General features: G+C 50.7%; 1 protein-coding gene across 2 annotated transcripts in view; it reads right to left on the bottom strand.

Annotated features, from left to right (window-relative positions):
- The window catches only part of ENGASE (endo-beta-N-acetylglucosaminidase), a 127,958-nt gene that overhangs the window by 46,154 nt on the left and 58,315 nt on the right, over positions 1 to 23,489 (bottom strand). For both annotated transcript variants that reach the window (XM_075349677.1, XM_075349678.1), the window contains exons 9-12: positions 19,444 to 19,547; positions 5,329 to 5,437; positions 3,819 to 4,006; positions 3,192 to 3,340 (exon numbers count right to left, since the gene is read on the bottom strand). In XM_075349677.1, the coding sequence (XP_075205792.1) occupies positions 3,192 to 3,340; positions 3,819 to 4,006; positions 5,329 to 5,437; positions 19,444 to 19,547 (550 nt within the window). The remainder of the gene's footprint in view (positions 1 to 3,191; positions 3,341 to 3,818; positions 4,007 to 5,328; positions 5,438 to 19,443; positions 19,548 to 23,489) is intronic.

Here is a 23,489-nt window from a genome sequence, read left to right on the forward strand (position 1 = left end):
TGATCCTTGGCTGAGTTAGCGGACGAGGCGGAAGGCTTAGAGGATGACCAGTTGGAGGAACGAAAGGAACGAAACCTCGATTGATTCCTACCCTGGGCGGGTTTCCTGGTCTTGGTTTGTGGCATGGAAGTACTCTTCCCGCCAGTAGCTTCTTTAATGATTTCGTCCAGCTGTTCACCAAACAGCCGTGAACCAGCAAAAGGGAGCCCAGCAAGAAACTTCTTGGAAGAAGCATCTGCCTTCCACTCTCGAAGCCACAAAATCCTGCGGATAACAAGAGAATTAGCTGAAGCCACCGCAGTGCGGTGAGCAGCCTCTAGCATGGCAGACATGGCATAGGATGAAAAAGCTGAAACCTGAGCAGTTAAGGTAACCATCTCAGGCATAGATTCCTTGGTGAGGGAATGCATCTCCTCTAGAGAAGCAGAGATGGCTTTGAGAGCCCACACTGCTGCAAAAGTCGGGGAAAACGCGGCCCCCGCAGCTTCATACACAGATTTGGCCAGAAGGTCAATCTGACGGTCAGTGGAATCCTTAAGTGAGGTGCCGTCAGCCACCAACACAACGGTCCGGGTTGATAGCCTAGACACCGGAGGGTCTACCTTTGGGGAGTGAGACCACTCCTTGACCACCTCAGGTGGAAATGGAAACCGGTCATCAGAACCACGCTTTGGAAAGCGTTTGTCAGGGCAGGCCCTGGGTTTGGTCACAGCGGTCTGAAAACTAGAGTGGTTAAAGAACACACTCTTCACTCTCTTAGGCGAGGTAAACTGAGGTTTTTCTGCCAAAGAGAGTTGCTCCTCTGACACTGGCGGATTGAGATCCAGCACAGAATTAATAGAAGCAATCAAATCACTAAGATCTGAGTCACCCTCAGAGAAATCGATGGGATACATAGCCGCCGAGCCCCCAGTGAGGGCATCCTCCTCATCTTGAGAGTCAGCTCTTGAGACAGAGCCGTGGGATGGGGAGGGGGAGGAAACCCTGCGCCTTCTCTTAGAAGGACGGGGTCTGGGATCAGATGAAGAATCCTCCGTGAGCTCCGATGGACGGAGGTCAGAGGATAGGAGTCCTCTGTCAAGAGTATTAGAGGCACCCTGTGAGGGGGGCTGATGCATATTCATCAAAGTCCTGGACAAAAGCCCCATGGACTCAGCAAATGACTGGGATATGGACCTAGAAAAGGACTCTACCCAGGCCGGGGGTTCAATCACAGGTGCAGCAGCAGCCTGAGAGACCACTGGGGGTGAGACTCCAGGCTGTGGCACCGCCAAGTTAGAGCAGACATCACAATGTGGATAAGTGCTCGGCTCAGCAGCAGGAGCTTACATGCAGTGCATGCAGAATAAAGCTTTGGAGCCTTGCTCCTTGTGTGAGACATGCTGCTGGAGTGGGGGCTTTGCAGAGAATGATCCCCAGGGAGAATATACAGAGGTCCACAACCGGAGACCGGCTGTGGCTTACCAGACCGCTGAGCGCTGTGTTGTGTGCCCTCCAGATCCCGAAGCCCGGTCCCCCAGTCGCAGCACCTCAGCAGAGATGCAGAATGCAGGATGTCCCAGAGCAGAGTGAACTCTGCCTGAGAAGAGGGCGTTCCTATAAAAGAGCGGGAACTGGAGGGCTATAGAGACCTGCAGGGAAGGAGGGACGCCCCAGCAGTGGGGAGTGTCCCTCCCCTGTGTAGAACGGCCGCCGGGAGGAGCCGAATGTGTCCATCTGCATGAGTGACATGCGAGGGCAGGAAAATGAAACTAGGCCTCCGGCGAAGCCGGGGCCTAAATTTAAGCGGAGAGGCCGACAAGCAGGCACCATCGGCGCGGTTCTCAGGCAAAAGCTAGAGAACCTGCCGGAAAAGTTAAATCAATCACACACAGCATACTCTCCCCTTACAATAAAGAACCGGGACCCCCAACATAAACGTCTCAGGTACTTAGCTGCTGAGACGCAGGGCCATGTCCCTGGGGATGAGTGCTCCGGTCCAACAGAATCCTCAAGGGGCTGTGGATGGAGACCGGACTCCTGCCAGGCATGGAGACCGTGCTGGCTCCCACTTCAAGCCAGAGCCCAGAAGGGATTGTGAAGGAGCGCGGCATGTAAGGCTGCAGCCTTGTAAATCAACCTTAACAACACCGCCGACACAGTGGGGTGAGAAGGGACATGCCGGGAGTCTAGACATGGACCCGCTTTTCTTCAAACTCTTTCCAAAAGTCAAACAAATCAGATGAGAATGCATGTGTGGATGTATGCCTCCTGACACAAAGCAATAAACTGGCTAGGACTGGCTACCAGAGGGTGTATAAGCTCAGAGGGAGGAGCTACACTTTTAAGTGTAGTACTTTGTGTGTCCTCCGGAGGCAGAAGCTAAACACCCATGGTCTGGGTCTCCCAAAGGAACAATAAAGAAAATAAACGTTTATACTCACCTTTCCTCACTCCAGCAGCATCACTCGTCTTCCTCTCTGCCAGCAGCAGCACCGCTAACCTGGAGCCGGTCACCGAACCCTGCAGCATTACGATGTCCTCCTGTCTGCGGGCCGCTGATGTGTGTGGAGAGCGCGCACAGCGATGACGTCATCCCTGTGCTCACCGTTCTCTACACACATCAGTGGACTGGCAGACAGGAGGACATCGCAATGCTGCAGGGGAACGGTGAGTATACCATACTTATTCATTGCCCCCCGCATGGATGATGTGCGGGGGGAAGTGCATACAGCCGCACATGATCACTGTAGTTGCCAGGGGTGATCACGCGGGTCAGCTCTTTACTATGCACGCACCCCCCGCGCATCATCCCACCCACCTGTCAGCACCGGCTTCAGAGCTGAGAGCTGATGGGCGGGAGGATGCATGCATGTGTAATGAGCGGGCCCCATGTGGTCACGGTAGACGCTGCTACAGCCTGCGCATGCCGCCGATAACCCGCTCCACCGCAGCACCCTCATACCCCTCAGCCCTACATTCAGACTATAAGACGCACCCCCCACTTTCCCCCAACATATGGGGGGGAATGCATCTTATAGTCCGAAAAATACGGTAATAGACTGTCTAATGCAAGAATGGCCTATGTCCCCTGTATAACAGAAGTCTTCATCTCTTGTGTAGTCTTTGAGATAGCAAATACACATTGTTACACAAAACAGGAATATTCCTATGAAATATTACAGAAAGACATCATAAAGCAAACCTCTTACCAGTTATTTCAGTGACACTCTCTATGCCACAGAGAGGAGCATCTTGTGTGGACAGCTCTAGTGACAGTAAGACATTGGGAGCATCCTCCAACTTGTACACGACGGACAGCATGAGTTTTTCTGGAGCTGGAATATTTAGAGAGAATAACCTAGAAAACCCAGCCCACCCCCAAACATTCAAGGCATGAGAAAGTTTTACAAGTGACATCGGAGACAGATGCAGACAAGAAACGTACGCACACATACATACATACATATACATATATACATACATACACACAATATCTATCTATCTATTGGGCTCCCCCACTATGTCTTATTTGATGTAAAATGAGCCATTGACACAGATATCAATAGAATCATGTATATAGAGCATTCGGAATCTACTGCATACAATCTGTGAAGGTAATGCTACAAACACATTATTAGAGACCATTATCTTTCAAATGTGTAAACTATTTTGTATAAAAATAGCTGCAATACACAAAAACCTCACTGAAATCTTAATAGTGAAATAGAAAAACATGGAATTCCGGAATTCCTATACTACTACATTGGAGATCTTATACTATTTATTCTTAAAGTTAAATTTTTCCGCCATATATTAAATTATAGCATCTCACTTACTTCAGAGAAACTCCTTTAGTGTCCGCAGACAATGCTCCTTCAATGAGAAGGCAATTTCCTCCATGCCAGGCATCTTGTGGGCAGATCCGAGACTTCACATTACTTACACCTTCATCAATAGTGACTTCAGAGAAAATGGGTTGTAACTCCTGAGCACTTAGGTTAAACCAAGGACCAACATCTTCAGCCTAATGTGATGCAGAAAGTATTCATAAAAGGCGAGTGTACTATAATAAGAAAACCCGCTCAGCATTTCCCTCTAGGAGCTGGAATCGAGAGACAATTTGTATGAGTGACTTCTGTTCTAGAGGAGCCAAGTCCTTGTAGTACATTACATTTCCCCTGCAGCAGCCCCCGTTTTTTTCTCCTGCAAAATCAGCGGGGCAAGAAATGGGACACAGAGCAATCGGCAGATCACTTCTATGGATGGTGTTTGATTCAATATAGTTACATAGGTTGAAAAAAGACCTAGGTCCATCTAGTTTACCCTTCCTCCACCAATTCTACATTTTGTCACAAAGTCATTTTATAACCAACAATGTTGTGTGTACTGATGAAATCATCCAGCCCTTTTTTAAAAGCTGTTCTAGTATCTGCCATTACTACCTCTTGTGGTAGGGCATTCCACAGTCTGACTGCTCTATCTGTAAAGAACCCTTTCCTATTTAGCTGCCGGAATCGCTTTTCTTCCACTTACAGTGTATACCCCTGGTCCTTAAGATTGTCTTTGGAAGAAATAAGTCATGTGCCAGTCCTTTATATTGACCACGACATGTATTTATACATATAAATGAGATCTCCTCTGAGATGTCTTTTTTTCTAAGCTAAACATATCTAAGCTTTTCAACCTGTCATCATATGTGAGGCCTTCCATTCCTTGTAGTAGTCTAGTTGCCGCCTTTGAACTGACTCTAACTTCTGAATGTCCTTTTTAAAATGTGGAGCCCAAAACTGGATCCCATATTCCAGATGTGGCCTTACAAGTGATGTATAGAGGGGTAACAATATGTTGGGATCACGGGATCTAATCTATCTTTTATATACACCCTAAAATCTTTGATTAGGGAAACCTCCATTACGGAGACCCATCAGCTTGGAAATGCTGCGCTATTTATGGACAGCTTGTTATAGAGAAAGACGAGCTGAACAGATTTACATAAAGATATGTTTTATTTATGAAAATCCCACTTCATTTTGGGTTTAATAGTTTATTAATCAGTAACTGACAGCCATATGTATATGCACACCTATATGAGAAGGTTGACAAGTGATACTGACAGCTAGTCAGAATGATCAGGAAGTTCAACCACTAAAACATATGCCAGGCTGCATGTGCACTATGATAGTCATGCATAAATGACGTTTTTAAATTTAGGGATACATCATAACTATTGTGAAAAATTATATATGGAATAACATTTTTATCTGTAGAACTTAGAAATACATAAAAATATGTTCATTAAAAAAAAATCTTGAAAAATCCAATGACAGAACATGGATCTCATCTCACCTGTCCATAAGAAAACCTCTTTTTCCCACGGCCAAGGCAGAAAGAGGAACATATAGGCAGGGTGCTCAGACTGTGACTGTACAGGTGTTTTTCCAAAAGAGACCAAAATCTGCATACAAAGAGACAAGCATTTAGAAGAACATTCAAAGCACAATCTAAAAGCACAACATGCACTAAGTATTTCTTGGTGATCTGGCAACATAATTCGGCCCTGTTCACAATCCAATTTTGTAGTGTGTCCGTGAGGTTCGTCTGAATTCCTGAAAAATGTAGTGGACCAAGTACTTCTGCCGTCTGACAAGTCTAAGGGCTCATGCGCATGTTGTGTAATTGCATGGATTTACGCTGCGTATTACACTGCAGCGTAAATGCATGCGTCCTGCGTCCCCTGCACAATCTATGAAGATTGTGCATGAGACGTGCGCACGTTGCTTTTTTGAACGCAGTGATTTGGGTGCTAAAATTTTGACCCAAAAGTGCGTTCAGAAAAGTAGCATGTCAATTATTCCAAGCGCTTTGGATGCAGCTTCCACTCTGTCTATGGTGGTGGAAGCAGCCATAGCGCATGAAATTGGCTATTTTCTACAAAAAACCTGCATCCATTATGCAGTGTTTCAAATCGCTACAGAATATTCAGCAGTTACGTGCACATGAGCCCGAATACTGTTGAAAAAGCAGCAAAAAAAAAAGTGTCCACGGCTTTGTCAGGGGTTCAGTCAGAATCCTATTTTCTGGGGATGGCTATGGAACCACTGGATGCACAGCAAAAATGCACACTTAAGTAATTGAGCACTAATAGTAATGCAAAAAAAGAGAATTTTGTTTACTTACCGTAAATACTTTTTCTTATAGTTCCGACATGGGAGACCCAGACCATGGGTGTTTAGCTTCTGCCTCCGGAGGACACACAAAGTACTACACTAAAAGTGTAGCTCCTCCCTCCGAGCATATACACCCCCCGGATGACAAATCCACCCAGTTTAGTGCAAAAGCTGAAGGAGGACATCCACCCATAAGTAGAGATAGAGTAAAACCCGGAATAACCGGAACCTCTGTCTAAAACAACAGCCGGTGAAAAACACACGGAACAAGAAAACTGCCAACAGGCAACAGGGAGGGTGCTGGGTCTCCCATGTCGGAACTATAAGAAAAAGAATTTACGGTAAGTAAACAAAATTCTCTTTTTCTTCATCGTTCCTTATGGGAGACCCAGCAGTCCATGGGTGGGAAATAAACAGAAACTGAGAAGTAGGCAAAACCTAACTTCACAAATGGGCGACAGCCGCCTGAAGGATGCGTCTGCCCAAGCTCGCATCTGCCGAAGCAGGAGCATGCACTTGGTAGTGCTTCGAAAAGGTGTGCAGACTAGACCAAGTGGCAGCCTGACAGACCTGCTGAGCCGTAGCCTGGTGCCTGAAAGCCCAGGAGGCACCGCCAGCTCTGGTCGAGTGCGCCCTAATCCCCGGCGGTGGGGGCACCTGAGAACATTGGTAGGCATCGGATATGGCCGACCTAATCCAACGAGCTAGGGTCGGTTTAGAAGCCGAGAGACCTTTGCGCTGACCCGTGGTCAGCACAAAAAGAGAGGTGCACCGCCTAAGAACAGCGGTGCGTGACACATAGATCCGGAGCGTCCGCACCAAATCTAAAGCATGCAACGCTTTCTCAAAGCGATGCACAGGGGCCGAACAAAGGGAGACAATGAAATGTCCTGATTAAGGTGGAAAGGAGACACCACCTTAGGGAGAAAGCCCGGAGTCGGACGGAGAACCACCTTGTCTTGGTGAAAAAAACAAAAAAGGGTGACTCCGAAGAGAGCCCAGTCAAATCAGAGACTCTCCTGAGAGAAGTTATGGCCACCAGAAAGACCACTTTCTGTGAAAGACGAAACAACGAAACCTCCCTAAGAGGCTCAAAGGGGGGTTTCTGTAAGGCCGTGAGGACCAGATTAAGGTCCCAGGGATCCAGAGGCCGCCGGTAAGGCGGAATGATGTGAGATGCGCCCTGCATGAAGGTGCGCACCTGGGCCAGTCGGGCGAGACGCCGCTGGAACAACACTGACAGAGCCGAGACCTGTCCCTTGAGGGAATTGAGGGACAGTCCTAGCTGCAGACCGGACTGTAGAAAAGACAGGATGGTCGGCAAGGAAAACGGCCAAGGAGCATGGCCGGAAGAGCGACACCAGGACAGGAAAATTCTCCAAGTCCTGTTGTAAATCCTGGCCGAGGAAGACTTCCGAGCCTGAGTCATAGTGGAGATGACCTCGGAAGGAATGCCTGAAGCCGTAAGGATCCAGGGCTCAAGAGCCACGCCGTCAATCTGAGAGCCGCAGAATTCTGGCGGAAAACGGACCCTGTGAGAGAAGGTCTGGGCGGTCCGGGAGATGCGACGGCACCTCTACGGACAGACGGAGCAGGTCTGGGAACCAAGCTCGCCTGGGCCAGTCTGGGGCGATGAGTACGACCCGACGGCCCTCCATTCTGATCTTGCGCAGGACTCTGGGCAAGAGAGCTAGAGGGGGAAACACGTAGGCCAGACAAAACTGGGACCAATCTTGAACCAGCACGTCCGCCGCCAAGGCCTGAGGATCGTGGGAGCGAGCCACGTAAACCGGGACCTTGTTGTTGTGCCGGGATGCCATTAGATCCACTTCCGGAGTGCCCCACTTGTGGCAGATTGTCCGAAACACTGCCGGATGCAGAGCCCACTCGCCGCTGTCCACGGTTTGACGGCTGAGATAATCTGCCTCCCAGTTTTCTACGCCTGGGATGTGGACTGCGGATATGGTGGACTTGGAGTCCTCCGTCCACTGAAGGATGCGTTGAATTTCCAACAGGGCTAGGCGGCTGCGAGTCCCGCCCTGGTGATTGATGTAGGCAACTGCTGTCGCGTTGTCTGACTGGACTCGAATGTGCTTGACCGCCGACAGGTGGTGAAAAGCTACGAGAGCTAGGAGCACAGCTCTGATTTCCAGCACATTGATCGAGAGGGCTGATTCGGACGGAGTCCAAGTGCCCTGTGCTCGGTGGTGGAGAAACACTGCTCCCCAGCCGGATAGACTGGCATCCGTGGTGAGAATCACCCAGGACGGGGCCAGAAAAGAGCGTCCCTGGGACAGAGAGAGGGGCCGAAGCCACCACTAAAGAGAACTCCTGGTCTGTGGCGACAGAGCCACTAGCCTGTGCAAGGAAGAGGTCCGCTTGTCCCAACAGCGGAGAATGTCCAGCTGCAGGGACGCAGATGGAACTGGCAAAGGGAACCGCTTCCATTGACGCCACCATCTGACCCAGCACCTGCATGAGGTGCCTGATGGAATGACGGCGGAGCCTCAGCAGAGAGCGAACCGCCAGATGAAGGGACTGCTGTTTGACTAAGGGCAGCTTCACAAGTGCCAGCAGAGTCTTGAATTGCATCCCTAGGTACGTAAGTTCCTGGGTCGGGGTCAGAGTGGACTTGCAAGTGTGGCGAGAGTGAGCGAGACACTCCGCTGACAGTCTGCACTGGATGAAGCCTTGACTAGAAGGTCGTCCAGGTAAGGAATCACTGCCAACCCCTGGAGGTGCAGAACCGCAACCACTGCTGCCATGACCTTGGTGAATACACGAGGGGCCGTGGCTAACCCGAAGGGGAGAGCCACGAATTGGAAATGTTCCTCTCCGATTACAAAACGTAGCCAACGCTGGTGTGAAACTGCGATTGGCACATGCAGATAGACATCTCTGATGTCGATGGATGCTAAGAAATCTCCTTGGGTCATTGACTGATTGCAGAGATTCCATGCAAAAATGCCGCACCTGAACATGCTTGTTGAGAAGCTTGAGATGCAGGTCGTAAGGCACCGTCCTTTTCGGGGACTAGGAAGAGATTTGAGTAGAATCTCAGAACCGTTCCCAGTCGGGAACTGGTACAATTACTCCACTGGCCTGCAAGAATGCCACGGCCTGTGAGAAGGCGGCGGCCTTGGAGCAGGGGGGAGTTGACAGAAAAAATCTGTTTGGCGGGCTGGATAGAATTCCATTCTGTAGCCGTGGGAGATGGTAACCCACACCCACTGATCGAAGACGTGTTGAAACCACACGTCGCCCAAGAGGGAAAGCCTGCCACCGACCAAGGACGTTGCTGGCGCGGCCAGATAATCAAGAGGAGGCTGCCTTGGTGGCAGCAGCTCCTGCGGACTTCTGAGGACGCGGCTTCATGCGCCAGTTGGTTTACGGACCTTGGCTGAGTTAGTGGACGAGGCCGAGGGCTTAGAGGACGACCAGTTAGAGGAACGAAAGGAACGAAACCTCGACTGGTTCCTGCCCTGGACAGGTTTCCTGGGTTTGTGGCATGGAAGTACTCTTCCTGCCAAAAGCTTCCTTAATAATTTCATCCAGGTGTTCACCGAATAGACTGGTCCCAGCAAAAGGGAGCCCAGCAAGGAACTTCTTAAGAAGCATCTGCCTTCCACTCTCGAAGCCACAGGAGCCTGCTGATAGCGAGGGAAGTAGCCGAGGCCACCGCAGTGCGGTGACAGTCTCCAGCATGGCAGACATGGCATAGGATGAAAAGACTGAAGCCTGGAAGTTAAGGCAACCATTTCGGGCATAAGTCCCTGGTGAGGGAATGCATCTCCTCCAGAGAAGCAGAGATGGCTTGAGAGCCCGCACTGCTGCAAAAGATGGGGAGAACGAGGCCCCTGCCGCCTCATATATAGATTTGGCCATAAGGTCAACCTGGCGGACAGTGGGATCCTTAGAGAGGAGCCGTCAGCCACTGATACAACTGTCCGGGCTGAAAGTCTAGACACCGGAGGGTCCATCCTTGGTGAATGAGCCCACTCCCTGACCACCTCTGGTGGAAGGGGGAAACAGTCATCAGAACCACGCTTTGGGAAGCGTCTGTCAGGACAGGCTCTGGGCTTGGTCACAGTGGGTGAAAAACTGGAGTGGTTAAGGAACACACTCCTTGTTCTCTTAAGTTATACTGATGCCTTTCTGCCAGAGGGGGATGCACCCCTGATACAGGCGGATTGAGGAACAGTACAAATATAATGGACGCAATCAAATCATTAGCATCTGCGTCACCTTCGGACCAATGGTTACATGAAGTAGCGTCCGAGCCCCTAGTAAAGGCATCCTCCTCGTCCTGCGAGTCAGCTCGTAAATCAGAGCTGCGGGACGAGGAAGGAAAGGGGACCCTGCGTCTCCATTTTAGGAGAACGGGGTCTGAGACCAGATGAAGAATCCTCTGTGAGCTTTGCTGAGCGAGCCGTAGCAGCAGAAGCGCCCTGAGAAGGGGGCTGATGCATGCTCAGCAGTGTCAGGGACAGCTGTGTCCTGGAGAGAGGGATTCTACCCAAACCGGGGGTTCAGCCACCGGAGCCGGAAGCATCACAATGTGGTTATGTGCTCGGTACAGGCAGTACGAGTCTACATGCAGTGCATATTAAGAACAGCCTTGCAGCCTTGCTCTGATGTGAGACATGCTGCAGAAGTGGGGGCTCTGTTCAGAATGAGCCCCAGCAGAGTATATAAACAGAGTATATAAGCAGCTGCACAACCAGAGGTTGTGGCTTGCCAGACCGTTTAACATAGAGACATCTCTGTGCCCTCCAGATCCCCCAGCCCAGGCCCCCATTTGTCACAATGTGGTTATGCAGACATTGAGAACGCTGATAAAATGGCGCCGGAGCGAGGAGAGGGGGCGGGGCCTACTCTGAGAGCGGGATCCGGAGGGCAAATGAGGTATACAGGGGAGGGAATCTTTCCTCAGTGAGGAGTGTCCGTTCCCTGTGCTGAACAGCCGCTGGGCGGAGCCGCACTGTCCCTCTGCATGACTGACATGCAGGGGCAGTGAAAATCGAAACTAGGCCTCAGGCGAAGCCGGGGCCTAGATTTAAACATGCGGCCAGCGTGCAGGCACCATCGGCGCGGTTCTCCAGTGAAAACGGAAATGTTAACACAGTCATATAACACACTCTCCCCAATATATAAAGTACAAGGGACCCCTGGAAAGACCACATTCTGTGGTAATAACGTCTCAGTACTTAGCTTGTGAGACGCAGGTGCCAGGTCCCTGAGGGGTGAGCGCTCCGTCCGGCAGGATCCTGAAAGGGCTGCGGATGGAGACCGGTCTCCTGCAAAGCAGTGAGAACCGTGATGGCTCCCACTTCAAGCCAGAGCCTCAGGGGATGGTGAAGGAGCGCGGCATGTGAAGGCTCCAGCCTTGTAAAAATCAACCTTAACAGCACCGCCGACACAGTGAGGTGAGAAGGGACATGCCGGGAGTCCAGATTGGACCCGCTTTTCTTCCAAATCTTTGAAATCAAAAATCAAAAATCAAAATTCAGAGAATGCATGTGTGTGTGTGACCTCCTGAACACAAAGCATTGAACTGGGTGGATTTGTCATCCGGGGGGTGTATATGCTCGGAGGGAGGAGCTACACTTTTAGTGTAGTACTTTGTGTGTCCTCCGGAGGCAGAAGCTATACACCCATGGTCTGGGTCTCCCATAAGGAACGATGAAGAAAAAACTTTTAAGAACAATTCGTTATCTATTCCATAAACAGGAGCAAATATGACTTTAAGTGCCAGGTATATCAGAAATATGCACAACTTATAATACAATATTCCTGGCTTCCACCAAAAGAAAAAGTTACAAACATATCAAAACAGCCATGCACTTATGTTTCAAGTTTATATGCACTTAAAGGGAACCAGTTACCAGATTTGTCTCCTATAAGCTGAGGCCACCAGTAGGCTCTTATTTACAATATTCTAGAATACTGTATATAAGTGCTGAGGCCTATCTGTATGACATAAAAAACAGCATTTATTATACTCACCTGGGGGATGGTCCTGTCCAATGACCGTCTGATCTTTATCTGGCACCTGCTTTCTTTTTGCTTCATAGGGAAGACACATCCTACGTCATCCACAGAGGCTTCCACTGTGCTCCTGCGCACTTCTCTCTGCCCTGCTGTGGGCAGAGCAAAGCACACTGAAGCGCGGGGAAAGGTCAAAGACTGCCTGCGCACTACAATACTTTGCTCTTCCCTCAGCAGGGCAGAGAGAAGTGTGCGTGCGCAGCAGCACAATGGAAGCCTCTGTGTGGATGACATGGGATGCAAAGCAGGGAAAAAGCACGACAATCGCAAGAAGATAGGAGAAACTGGACTGAGACCATCAACGCCCATCGGATTAGACTACCTTGCAGGTGAGTATAATGAAAAGCAATTTTTTACGTTATACAGAAGGGCCTGGGCACGTACGAGTGTATACAGCATTTTAGAATGCTATATATGAAAGAGCTTACTGATGGTGTCTGCAGCTTAAAGGGAACCTGTCACCAGTTTTGGCCCCTATAAGATGAGTAAACAAGATGAACAAACATGACAACTAATATGCCAAAGTAAGTGGCATATCATGGACCAAAAAAACCCCAACAGACAATACACTTGCATGTGGAAAATAATAAGATGTACTGGGGAATCATGATAAATAAAGAGAATTTTGTTTACTTACCGTAAATTCTTTTTCTTATAGTTCCGTATTGGGAGACCCAGACAATGGGTGTTTAGCTTCTGCCTCCGGAGGACACACAAAGTACTACACTAAAAGTGCAGCTCCTCCCTCTGAGCTTATACACCCCCTGGAGAACCAGATCTAGCAAAAGCTGAAGGAGAATAGCCACCCACAAGTAAAAACAGAGCAAGAACCGGAACAACCGGAGACTCTGTCCACGACAACAGCCGGTGATAACACGCGGAACAAGAAATTGCCAACAGGCAACAGGGAGGGTGCTGGGTCTCCCAATACGGAACTATAAGAAAAAGAATTTACGGTAAGTAAACAAAATTCTCTTTTTCTTCATCGTTCGTATGGGAGACCCAGACAATGGGACGTCTCAAAGCAGTCCATGGGTGGGAAATAAACAGAAAACTGAGAAGTAGGCGAAACCTAACTTCACAAATGGGCGACAGCCGCCTGAAGGATGCGTCTGCCCAAGCTCGCATCTGCCAAAGCATGAGCATGCACTTGGTAGTGCTTTGAAAAGGTATGCAGGCTAGACCAAGTGGCAGCCTGACATACTTGTTGAGCCGTAGCCTGGTGCCTGAAAGCCCAAAAGGCACCGAGAGCTCTGGTCGAGTGTGCCTTGATCCCCGGTGGGGGAGGCACCTGAGAACACTGGTAGGCATCCGAAATAATCGACCTAATCCAACGGGCTAAGGTCAGCTTAGAAGCAGAGACGCCCTTGCGCCGACCTGTGGTTAGCACAAAAAGAGAGGTGCACCGCCTAAGAGCAGCGGTGCGAGACACATAGATCCGGAGAGCACGCACCAGATCCAGAGTATGCAACGTTTTTTCAAAGCGATGAACAGAAGCCGGACAAAAGGAAGGTAGGGTAATGTCCTGGTTAAGGTGGAAAGGAGAGACCACCTTAGGAAGAAAGTCCGGAGTCGGACGGAGAACCACCTTATCTTGATGAAAAAACAAAAAAGGTGACTCCGAAGAGAGCGCAGCCAAATCGGAGACTCTCCTGAGGGAAGTTATGGCCACTAGAAAGACCACTTTCTGTGAAAGACGAAACAAGGAAACCTCCCTAAGAGGCTCAAAGGGGGGTTTCTGCAATACCGTGAGAACCAAATTGAGGTCCCAGGGATCCAAGGGCCGCCGGTAAGGTGGAATGATGTGAGACGCGCCCTGCATGAAGGTGCGAACCTGAGCCAGCCGGGCGATACGCCGCTGGAACAGTACTGACAGAGCCGAGACTTCTCCCTTGAGAGAGTTGAGGGACAGTCCCAGCTGCAGACCAGACTGTAGAAAGGACAGAAGGGTCGGCAAGGAAAAAGGCCAAGGAGGATGGCCGGAAGAGCGACACCAGGACAGGAAAATTTTCCAAGTCCTGTGATAGATCTTGGCGGAGGAAGACTTACGGGCCCGAGTCATAGTGGAGATGACTTCAGGAGGGATACCAGAAGCCGTCAAGATCCAGGACTCAAGAGCCATGCCGTCAATCTGAGAGCCGCAGAATTCTGGCGGAAAAACAGACCTTGTGAGAGAAGGTCTGGACGGTCCGGAAGATGCCAAGGCACTTCTACGGACAGATGGAGCAGGTCTGGGTACCAAGCTCGCCTGGGCCAGTCCGGTGCAATGAGGATGACTCGACGGCCCTCCATTCTGATCTTGCGCAGGACTCTGGGCAAGAGAGCTAGAGGGGGAAACACGTAGGACAGACGAAACTGGGACCAGTCTTGAACCAGAGCGTCCGCGGCGAATGCCTGAGGATCGTGGGAGCGAGCCACGTAAACGGGAACTTTGTTGTTGTGACGGGATGCCATTAGGTCCACGTCCGGAGTGCCCCATTTGCAGCAGATTGACTGAAACACTGCCGGGTGCAGGGACCACTCGCCACTGTCCACGGTTTGACGGCTGAGATAATCTGCCTCGCAGTTTTCCACGCCTGGAATGTGGACTGCGGATATGGTGAACTTGGAGTCCTCCGCCCATTGAAGGATGCGTTGTACCTCCAACATTGCCAGGCGGCTGCGTGTCCCGCCTTGGTGATTGATGTAGGCAACCGCTGTCGCGTTGTCTGACTGTACTCGGATGTGCTTGCCCGCCAACAGGTGGTGAAAAGCTAGGAGAGCCAGAAGCACTGCTCTGGTTTCCAGCACATTGATTTAAAGGGCTGACTCGGACGGAGTCCAAGTGCCTTGCGCTCGGTGGTGGAGACATACCGCTCCCCAGCCGGAAAGACTGGCATCCGTGGTGAGGATCACCCAGGACGGGGCCAGAAAGGAGCGCCCCTGAGACAGAGAGAGGGGCCGAAGCCACCACTGAAGAGAACTCCTGGTCTGTGGCGACAGAGCCACTAACCTGTGCAAGGAGGAAGGCCGCTTGTCCCAACAGCGGAGAATGTCCAGCTGCAGGGGACGCAGATGGAACTGGGCGAAGGGAACAGCCTCCATTGACGCCACCATCTGACCCAGCACCTGCATCAGGCGCCTGAGGGAATAACGGCGGGGCCTCAGCAGAGAGCGCACCGCCAGGTGGAGGGACTGCTGTCTGACTAAGGGCAACTTCACAAGTGCCGGCAGAGTCTCGAACTGCATCCCTAGGTACGTGAGACTCTGGGTCGGAGTCAGAGTGGATTTGGGAAGATTGACAAGCCACCCGAATTGGGCTAGAGTGGCAAGAGTGAGCGAGACACTCCGCTGACAGTCTGCGTTGGATGAAGCCTTGACTAGAAGGTCGTCCAGGTAAGGAATCACTGCCAACCCCTGGAGGTGCAGAACCGCAATCACTGCTGCCATGACCTTGGTGAATACCCGAGGGGCCGTGGCTAACACGAAGGGGAGAGCCACGAATTGGAAATGTTCCTCTCCGATTGCAAAACGTAGCCAACGCTGGTGTGAAACTGCAATTGGCACATGCAGATAGGCATCTCTGATGTCGATGGATGCCAGGAAATCCCCTTGGGTCATTGAGGCAATGACTGATCGCAGAGACTCCATGCGAAAATGCCGCACCTGAACATGCTTGTTGAGAAGCTTGAGATCCAGGATGGGCCGGAAGGAACCGTCCTTTTTGGGGACTAGGAAGAGATTTGAGTAGAAACCTCTGAACCGTTCCCGGGCTGGAACCGGCACAATTACTCCGTTGGCCTGCAAGGATGCCACGGCCTGAGAGAAGGCGGCGGCCTTGGAGCAGGGGGGAGTTGACAGAAAAAATCTGTTTGGCGGGCTGGAATAGAATTCTATCCTGTAGCCGTGGGAGATGATATCCCGCACCCACTGATCGGAGACTTGTTGAAACCACGCGTCGCCAAAGTGGGAGAGCCTGCCACCGACTAAGGATGTTGCTGGAGCGGGCAGATAGTCACGAGGACGCTGCCTTGGCGGCAGCATCTCCTGCGGTCTTTTGTGGACGCGCTTTTGGGCGCCAGTTGGATTTCTGGTCCTTGGCTGAGTTAGTGGACGAGGCCGAGGGCTTAGAGGACGACCAGTTGGAGGAACGAAAGGAACGAAACCTCGACTGATTCCTGCCCTGGACAGGTTTCCTGGTTTTGGTTTGTGGCATGGAAGTACTCTTCCCGCCAGTAGCTTCCTTAATAATTTCATCCAGCTGTTCACCGAACAGCCGGGACCCAGCAAAAGGGAGTCCAGCAAGGTACTTCTTTGAAGAAGCATCTGCCTTCCACTCTCGAAGCCACAAGATCCTGCGGATAGCGAGGGAATTAGCCGAAGCCTCCAGCATGGCAGACATGGCATAGGATGAAAAAGCTGAAGCTTGGGAAGTCAAGGAAACCATTTCGGGCATAGATTCCCTGGAGAGGGAATGCATCTCCTCTAGAGAAGCAGATATGGCTTTGAGAGCCCACACTGCTGCAAAAGTCGGGGAGAACGAGGCCCCTGCCGCTTCATATACAGATTTGGCCAGAAGGTCAATCTGGCGGTCAGTGGAATCCTTAAGAGAGGTGCCATCAGCCACCGATACAACGGTCCGGGCTGAGAGTCTAGACACCGTGGGGGTCTACCTTTGGGGAGTGAGCCCACTCCTTGACCACCTCAGGTGGAAAGGGAAAACTGTCATCAGAACCACGCTTTGGGAAGCGTTTGTCAGGACAGGCCCTGGGCTTGGTCACAGCGGCCTGAAAACTGGAGTGGTTAAAGAACACACTCTTTGCCCTTTTAGGCGAGGTAAACTGGTGCTTTTCTGCCAGAGAGGGTTGTTCCTCTGATACTGGCGGATTGAGATCCAGTACGGTATTAATGGACGCAATCAAATCACTAACATCTGAGTCACTTTCGGACAGATCAATGGGGTAGATGGAGTTAGCCTCCGAGCCCCCAGTAAAGGCATCCTCCTCGTCCTGCGAGTCAGCTCCTGAATCAGAGCCGCGGGACGAGGAAGGAGAGGGAACCCTGCGTCTCTTCTCAGGAGGACGGGGTCTGGGACCAGATGATGAATCCTCTGTGAGCTCCGGTCCTGAGAGACCCCTAGCAGCAGAGGCACCCTGTGAAGGGGGCTGATGCATATTCAGCAAAGTCTTGGACAGAAGTCCCATGGACTCAGCAAAGGACTGGGAGATAGACCTAGAAAAGGATTCTACCCAAGCCGGGGTTTCAGCCACAGGAGCAGGAGCAGCTTGACAGACCACTGGGAGTGAGACTCCAGGCTGAGGCACTGTCAGGCTAGAGCAGGCATCACAATGTGGATAGGTGCTCGGTTCAGGCAGTAGGAGCTTACATGCAGTGCATACTGAATACAGCTTTGGAGCCTTGCTCCTCGTGTGAGACATGCTGCTGGAGTGAGGGCTCTGCCAGAGAATGACCCCCAGAGAGTATATACAGAGGTCCACAACCAGAGGTTGTGGCTTACCAGACCGCTGGAGCGGTGTTGTGTGCCCTCCAGATCCCGAAGCCCGAACCCCAAGCACCTCAGCAGGGATGCTGCAGACCAGCACTGCAATGACTGATCGCAGGGGGAACGCTGAGAAAATGGCCGCCGGAGCGAAGAGAGGGGGCGGGACTTGCTTAAGGAGCGGGATCTGGAGGGCCATAGAGACCTACAGGGGAGGGGACATACACTGCAGTGAGGAGTGTCCCTCCCCTGTCCAGTGCGGCCGCCGGGCGGAGCCGAGCCTGTCCCTCTACATGAATGACATGCGAGGGCAGAGAAACCGAAACTAGGCCTCCGGTGAAGCCAGGGCCTAAATTTGAGCGATGCGGACGGCGCGCAGGCACCATCGGCGCGGTTCTCAGGCGACAGCCAGAGAACCCGCCGGAAATGTCATAAAACACAATCAGCACAGTCTCCCACAACAATAAAGTACAGGGACCCCCAATATATAAACGTCTCAGGTACTTAGCTTGCTGAGACGCAGGGTTCCAAGTCCCTGGGGATGAGTGCTCCAGTCCAGCAGGATCCTGAAGGGCTGCAGATGGAGACTGGTCTCCTGCCAAGCATGGAGAACCGTGCTGGCTCCCACTTCAAGCCAGAGCCCAGGAGGGATGGTGAAGGAGCGCGGCATGTAAGGCTTCAGCCTTGGAATCAACCTTAACAACACCGCCGACACAGTGGGGTGAGAAGGGACATGCCGGGGGTCCACTTGGACCCGCTTTTCTTTAAACTCTTTCCAAAAATCAAAAATCAGATGAGAATGCATGTGTGGATGTATGCCTCCTGAACACAAAGCGATAAACTGGCTAGATCTGGTTCTCCAGGAGGTGTATAAGCTCAGAGGGAGGAGCTACACTTTTAAGTGTAGTACTTTGTGTGTCCTCCGGAAGCAGAAGCTAAACACCCATTGTCTGGGTCTCCCATAGGAACGATAAAGAAAGATGTCAAATTTCATCCAACAATGGCCAGGAAAAATCAAACTGCATTGCGAGCAATCACTCTTATAAGTGGAAAATGATGTTAGGCTAAAATTCTCAAAACCATCCATTTAACCCCTTACCCCTGGGCGATTCAGTTTTTCATTTTTACCTCCTCAATGTCAAAGAGCCATAATTTTTTCGTTTTTCCGTTAATATCGCCATATGAGGCCTTGTGTTTTGCAGGAAGAGTACTTTTGATAGGCCAATGATATAAATATTTGTCATCGGTTGTGAAGGTGATGGCTGACAAATCTTACGTGTATGGCCACCTGAAGACTTGTCAAAGGGAACCTGTTGGCACGCTTTTGCTATCCCATATGAGAGAAGCATGGTACAGTGACAGAGACCCCAATTTCAGCCATGTATCACCTACTAAGTTGCTTGCTATAGTTTTACTGCTGTGTTTTATTAGCAACACATCTACCAATTCTCTAAATGCTGACATCTGAATAACCACTTTCTTTCTGTGTATACTCTGCATAGGCAGAAAGCTGCCAGTCAGTGGTGGGACCAGGGTATGAATATGGAGGACAACATGACAGCAGCTTTTCTAGTCCCTCTAGTGATAATCTCCTGCTGAGAAAACAGATTTAATCAAAACTACAGCAAGCAGCCCAATAACAGTGACCTATTGCTGAAACAAGGGTCTCTGCCTCTACAATATGTCGCTCTCAGATTAGGTGGCAAAAACTTGGTAACAGATTGGTTTTAATTATTATTTTACAAGATAAGGCATCCTATCATTTACCTGTGCTGGTTCTCAAGGAACTGTTCCCTGTTGAAGCACTCATATATCCATCCTGGAGCAAACAACGCAGCAGAAAAGCCGTACTGCCGGATCATCTCCAACGACTGAAACAAAATGCATTTTAGGCTGTAAAAACTTAAAAAGGTAGAGAATGAAGTAAACTAAAGTAATGTTGTTGCATGAGCAGTCCACTAGAAGACGTAATCTGCCAGCTCTGGCCAAGTATTGTACAAGATAGTAATGTACTCTCCTTAGCAATCTTAGGGACTATTGCTGGAACTGTTGTATAGCCCACAAGCTTGAAGTGATGCATCTATTAATCTGCTGTGCACAAAGACTACAGATATACAGCAGGCAAATATGTGTATCACATAGCTGAATTTCTAAGGATCTCAGTCTGAAAACCAGATTGTTAAATCTGCAGTAGTAAAATGGGTTGCATTGGGGCAACATTTTCACCTTTCCACAGAATAGGTAATAAATGCATGATTGTTAGGAATCTATCGGCCATTTCCATCAGTCATATAGATAATGTATTGGAACAGTTGTGTACATGTGACCACCAATACATTCAAACTACGGACATCCTTTCTCTTGATTAATGGGTGTCCCATTATTTTAACCTATAGCTATCATAAATTTCTCACTTATCCTGTCAATCGGTGCTAAATATTGTTTCTGAACAAAATCATTAAATTTCCATCTACCGATTATTTAGCTTTTCTAGAAATTCACTTGAACAGACAGATCTACTCTAATTATTATGCAGATTGTACAGGGTGGGCCATAAGTATGGATACACCCTGATAAAATGGAAGTGGTTGCTGATATCACCTTACCGTTTGTGGCATATTAGTACATGGGAGGGGCCAAACATTTAAGGCAGGGTGACGCCCATGGCGGCTATCTGCAAAGCTGTCAATTTGAATTCAGCTTTAATTTTTACAATGGGAAGGGGGTCATGTCACACATCAAACACATAGAATGGCACAAGAAAAAGTAGGATTTTTGTGTACTCACCGTAAAATCTCTTTCTCTGAGTCTTCATTGGGGGACACAGGACCATGGGTTATGCTGCTGTCACTAGGAGGCTGACACTAAGTAAACATAAAAAAGTTAGCTCCTCCCTAGCAGCATACACCCCGAGCCGGAGGCGGGCTCAGATCAGTTGGTGCACAAGCAGTAGAAGGAGTACCAGAATCACCATACATAAAAACAAGTTGTAACTTAAACAATGCAGCCGTGCAAACAAGAGGTCTATGAATATAAGACCGCTGAAAAATAGCAGGCAAATGCAATTGAACAACCAAAAAACCAAGCAGGGTGGGTGCTGTGTCCCCCAATGAAGACTCAGAGAAAGAGATTTTACGGTGAGTACAAAAAAATCCTACTTTCTCTATCGTTTCATTGGGGGACACAGGACCATGGGACGTCCAAAAGCAGTCCCTGGGTGGGAATACCGAAAAACCCGCAGATAGGAAGAAAACAACAACCTCCCTCAGCGGGCTTGCACTATAATTGAATGCTGCCACCCTATTACAGGTGTGCAACTGCTGCCTGCAAGACCTTTCTCCCAAAACTAGCATCTGCCGATGCTTGGGTGTGAACCTGGTAGAACCTAGTAAAGGTGTGCAGGCTAGACCAGGTGGCGGCCTTGCAGACCTGGTCGGCCGACGCCTGATGCCTAATCGCCCAAGAGGCTCCCACTGCATGGGTAGAGTGCGCCCTTACCCCTGGCGGCGGAGACTTGTCCCGAATCCGATAGGCCTCTGATATGGCGGAACGGATCCATCTGGCAATTGTGGCCTTGGATGCCGATTCACCTCTCTTGGGACCAGAAGGGAGGACAAACAGACCATATGACTTACGGAACGGCGCGGTTCTGGAGACATAAATTCTAAGTGCACGCACTAGGTCCAGGGTGTGCAAGGACCTCCCAAGCTGTGAGAGGGGCCAGGACAGAAGGACGGAAGAACGATTTCTTCGTTAAGATGGAACGGGGAGACCACCTTTGGGAGAAAAGCGGGATCTGGCCGGAGAACCGCTTTGTCCTGGTGAAAAATCAAAAAGGGGGAACGACAAGAGAGAGCTGCCAGCTCTGACGTCCTGCGAATAGAAGTGATGGCAACGAGAAACACCACCTTCCAAGACAGGTGAGAAAGGGAAGATTCTCGCAAGGGCTCGAATGGGGGGCCCTGAAGTGACCCTAGGACTAGATTAAGGTCCCACGGCTCTAGAGGCCGACGGTACGGCGGTGCCAGGTGGGCCACTCCCTGGATGAAGGTCTTAACCTGTGAACGAGCGGCCAGTGGCTTCTGAAACAGGATTGATAACGCCGATATCTGGCCCTTTAGTGTTGCGAGCGAGAGACCCGCATCTAGGCCTGACTGCAAGAATGCCAATAGGGAAGGAAGGGAGAAGGCGAGAGGAGAAGAAATATTATGCTCTTCACACCACCTGAAGAAAACCTTCCGCGTGCGGTAGTAAATTTTTGATGAAGATGGCTTCCTGGCCCTAATCATTGTCTGAATCACTCTTGAGGAAAAACCAGCCTTAGCTAGAACCCAGGATTCAATGGCCAGGCCGTCAAATTTAGGACCTGTGAGTTCTGATGGAAAAGAGGTCCCTGCTGCAGGAGATCTGGACGGTCTGGAAGGCGCCACGGAGCGTCTGCGAGGAGCTGAGTTAGTTCCGCGAACCATGCTCGCCTGGGCCAGTCCGGAGCCACTAGGATGACCGGTATTCCTTCCGCCTTGATCTTCTTGAGGACCCTCGGAATTAGAGGGAGCGGAGGGAAGATGTACGGGAGACTGAACTGGCTCCATGACAGGGTGAGGGCGTCGACTCCTAAAGCCAAGCGGTCGCGGCACCGCGCTACAAATTGCGGAACCTGACGGTTGAACCGGGAGGCCATTAGGTCCACGTCCGGAACTCCCCATCTGTCGCAGATCTGGTTGAAGACTTCCCGGTTGAGGGACCATTCTCCGGAGGCGAGGCCTTCCCTGCTGAGGAAGTCCGCCGCCCAATTGTCCACGCCTGGGATGTGTACAGCTGAGATCAGGGAGTAATGACACTCGGCCCAGTGCAAAATCTTCTTGACTTCTCGCATCGCCCCGACACTTCTTGTGCCGCCTTGGTGGTTGATGTACGCCACCGCCGTCGCATTGTCCGACTGGATCCTGACCGGGCAACCCTGTACTAGGTGCTGAAACTGCTGCAAGGCTAGCCGGATGGCTCTTATCTCCAAAATGTTGATCTGGAGACAACTCTCCCTCGGTGACCATCGGCCCTGCGCTGTGTGATGCCGAAACACTGCTCCCCAGCCCTGGAGACTGGCGTCGGTGGTCACTATCTTCCAGTGGAGCGGAAGGAAAGACCTTCCTGATGCGAGGTTGCGTTGATTGAGCCACCAACGGAGGGAGTGGCGGGTCTCCGACGAAAGATGAAACCTGCGGTCCAGAGAAAAGGGAGATCTGTCCCACTTCTTCAGCAAGGCCAGCTGGAGGGGCCGGAGATGGAACTGTGCAAAGGGAACCGCTTCCATCGCCGCCACCATACGACCGAGGACTCGCATGCCGAACCTGATGGAAACTTGGCGCTGACGCCGGAGAGCGCGGAGGCCTCGTTGTAGGGAGGACATCTTCTCCTGTGTGAGGAAAACTCGCCCTTGGATGGTATCGAATACCATGCCTAAAAAGGTGATCCGACGGGCCGGGGTCAGAGAGGACTTCTTCCGATTTATCAGCCACCCTAACCGTGAAAGGGTGTCGATCGTGACCTGAACCCCAAGACGACAGTCCTCGAAGGAAGAGCCCTTTATCAACATATCGTCCAAGTACGGGATGACCATGACACCCCTGGAATGCAGGACGGACATGGCAGCAGCCATGATCTTCGTAAAGACCCTGGGTGCGGATGCGAGGCCGAAGGGAAGAGCCGTGAACTGGAAGTGATCTTCCGCTATCGCAAAGCGGAGGAACTGTTGGTGAGAGGTGGCTATCGGGACGTGAAGATAGGCGTCTTGAATATCCAGCGATGCCAGGAAT

The sequence above is a fragment of the Anomaloglossus baeobatrachus genome, chromosome 5 (genome assembly GCF_048569485.1).
Source record: "Anomaloglossus baeobatrachus isolate aAnoBae1 chromosome 5, aAnoBae1.hap1, whole genome shotgun sequence".
NCBI lineage: Eukaryota > Metazoa > Chordata > Amphibia > Anura > Aromobatidae > Anomaloglossus > Anomaloglossus baeobatrachus.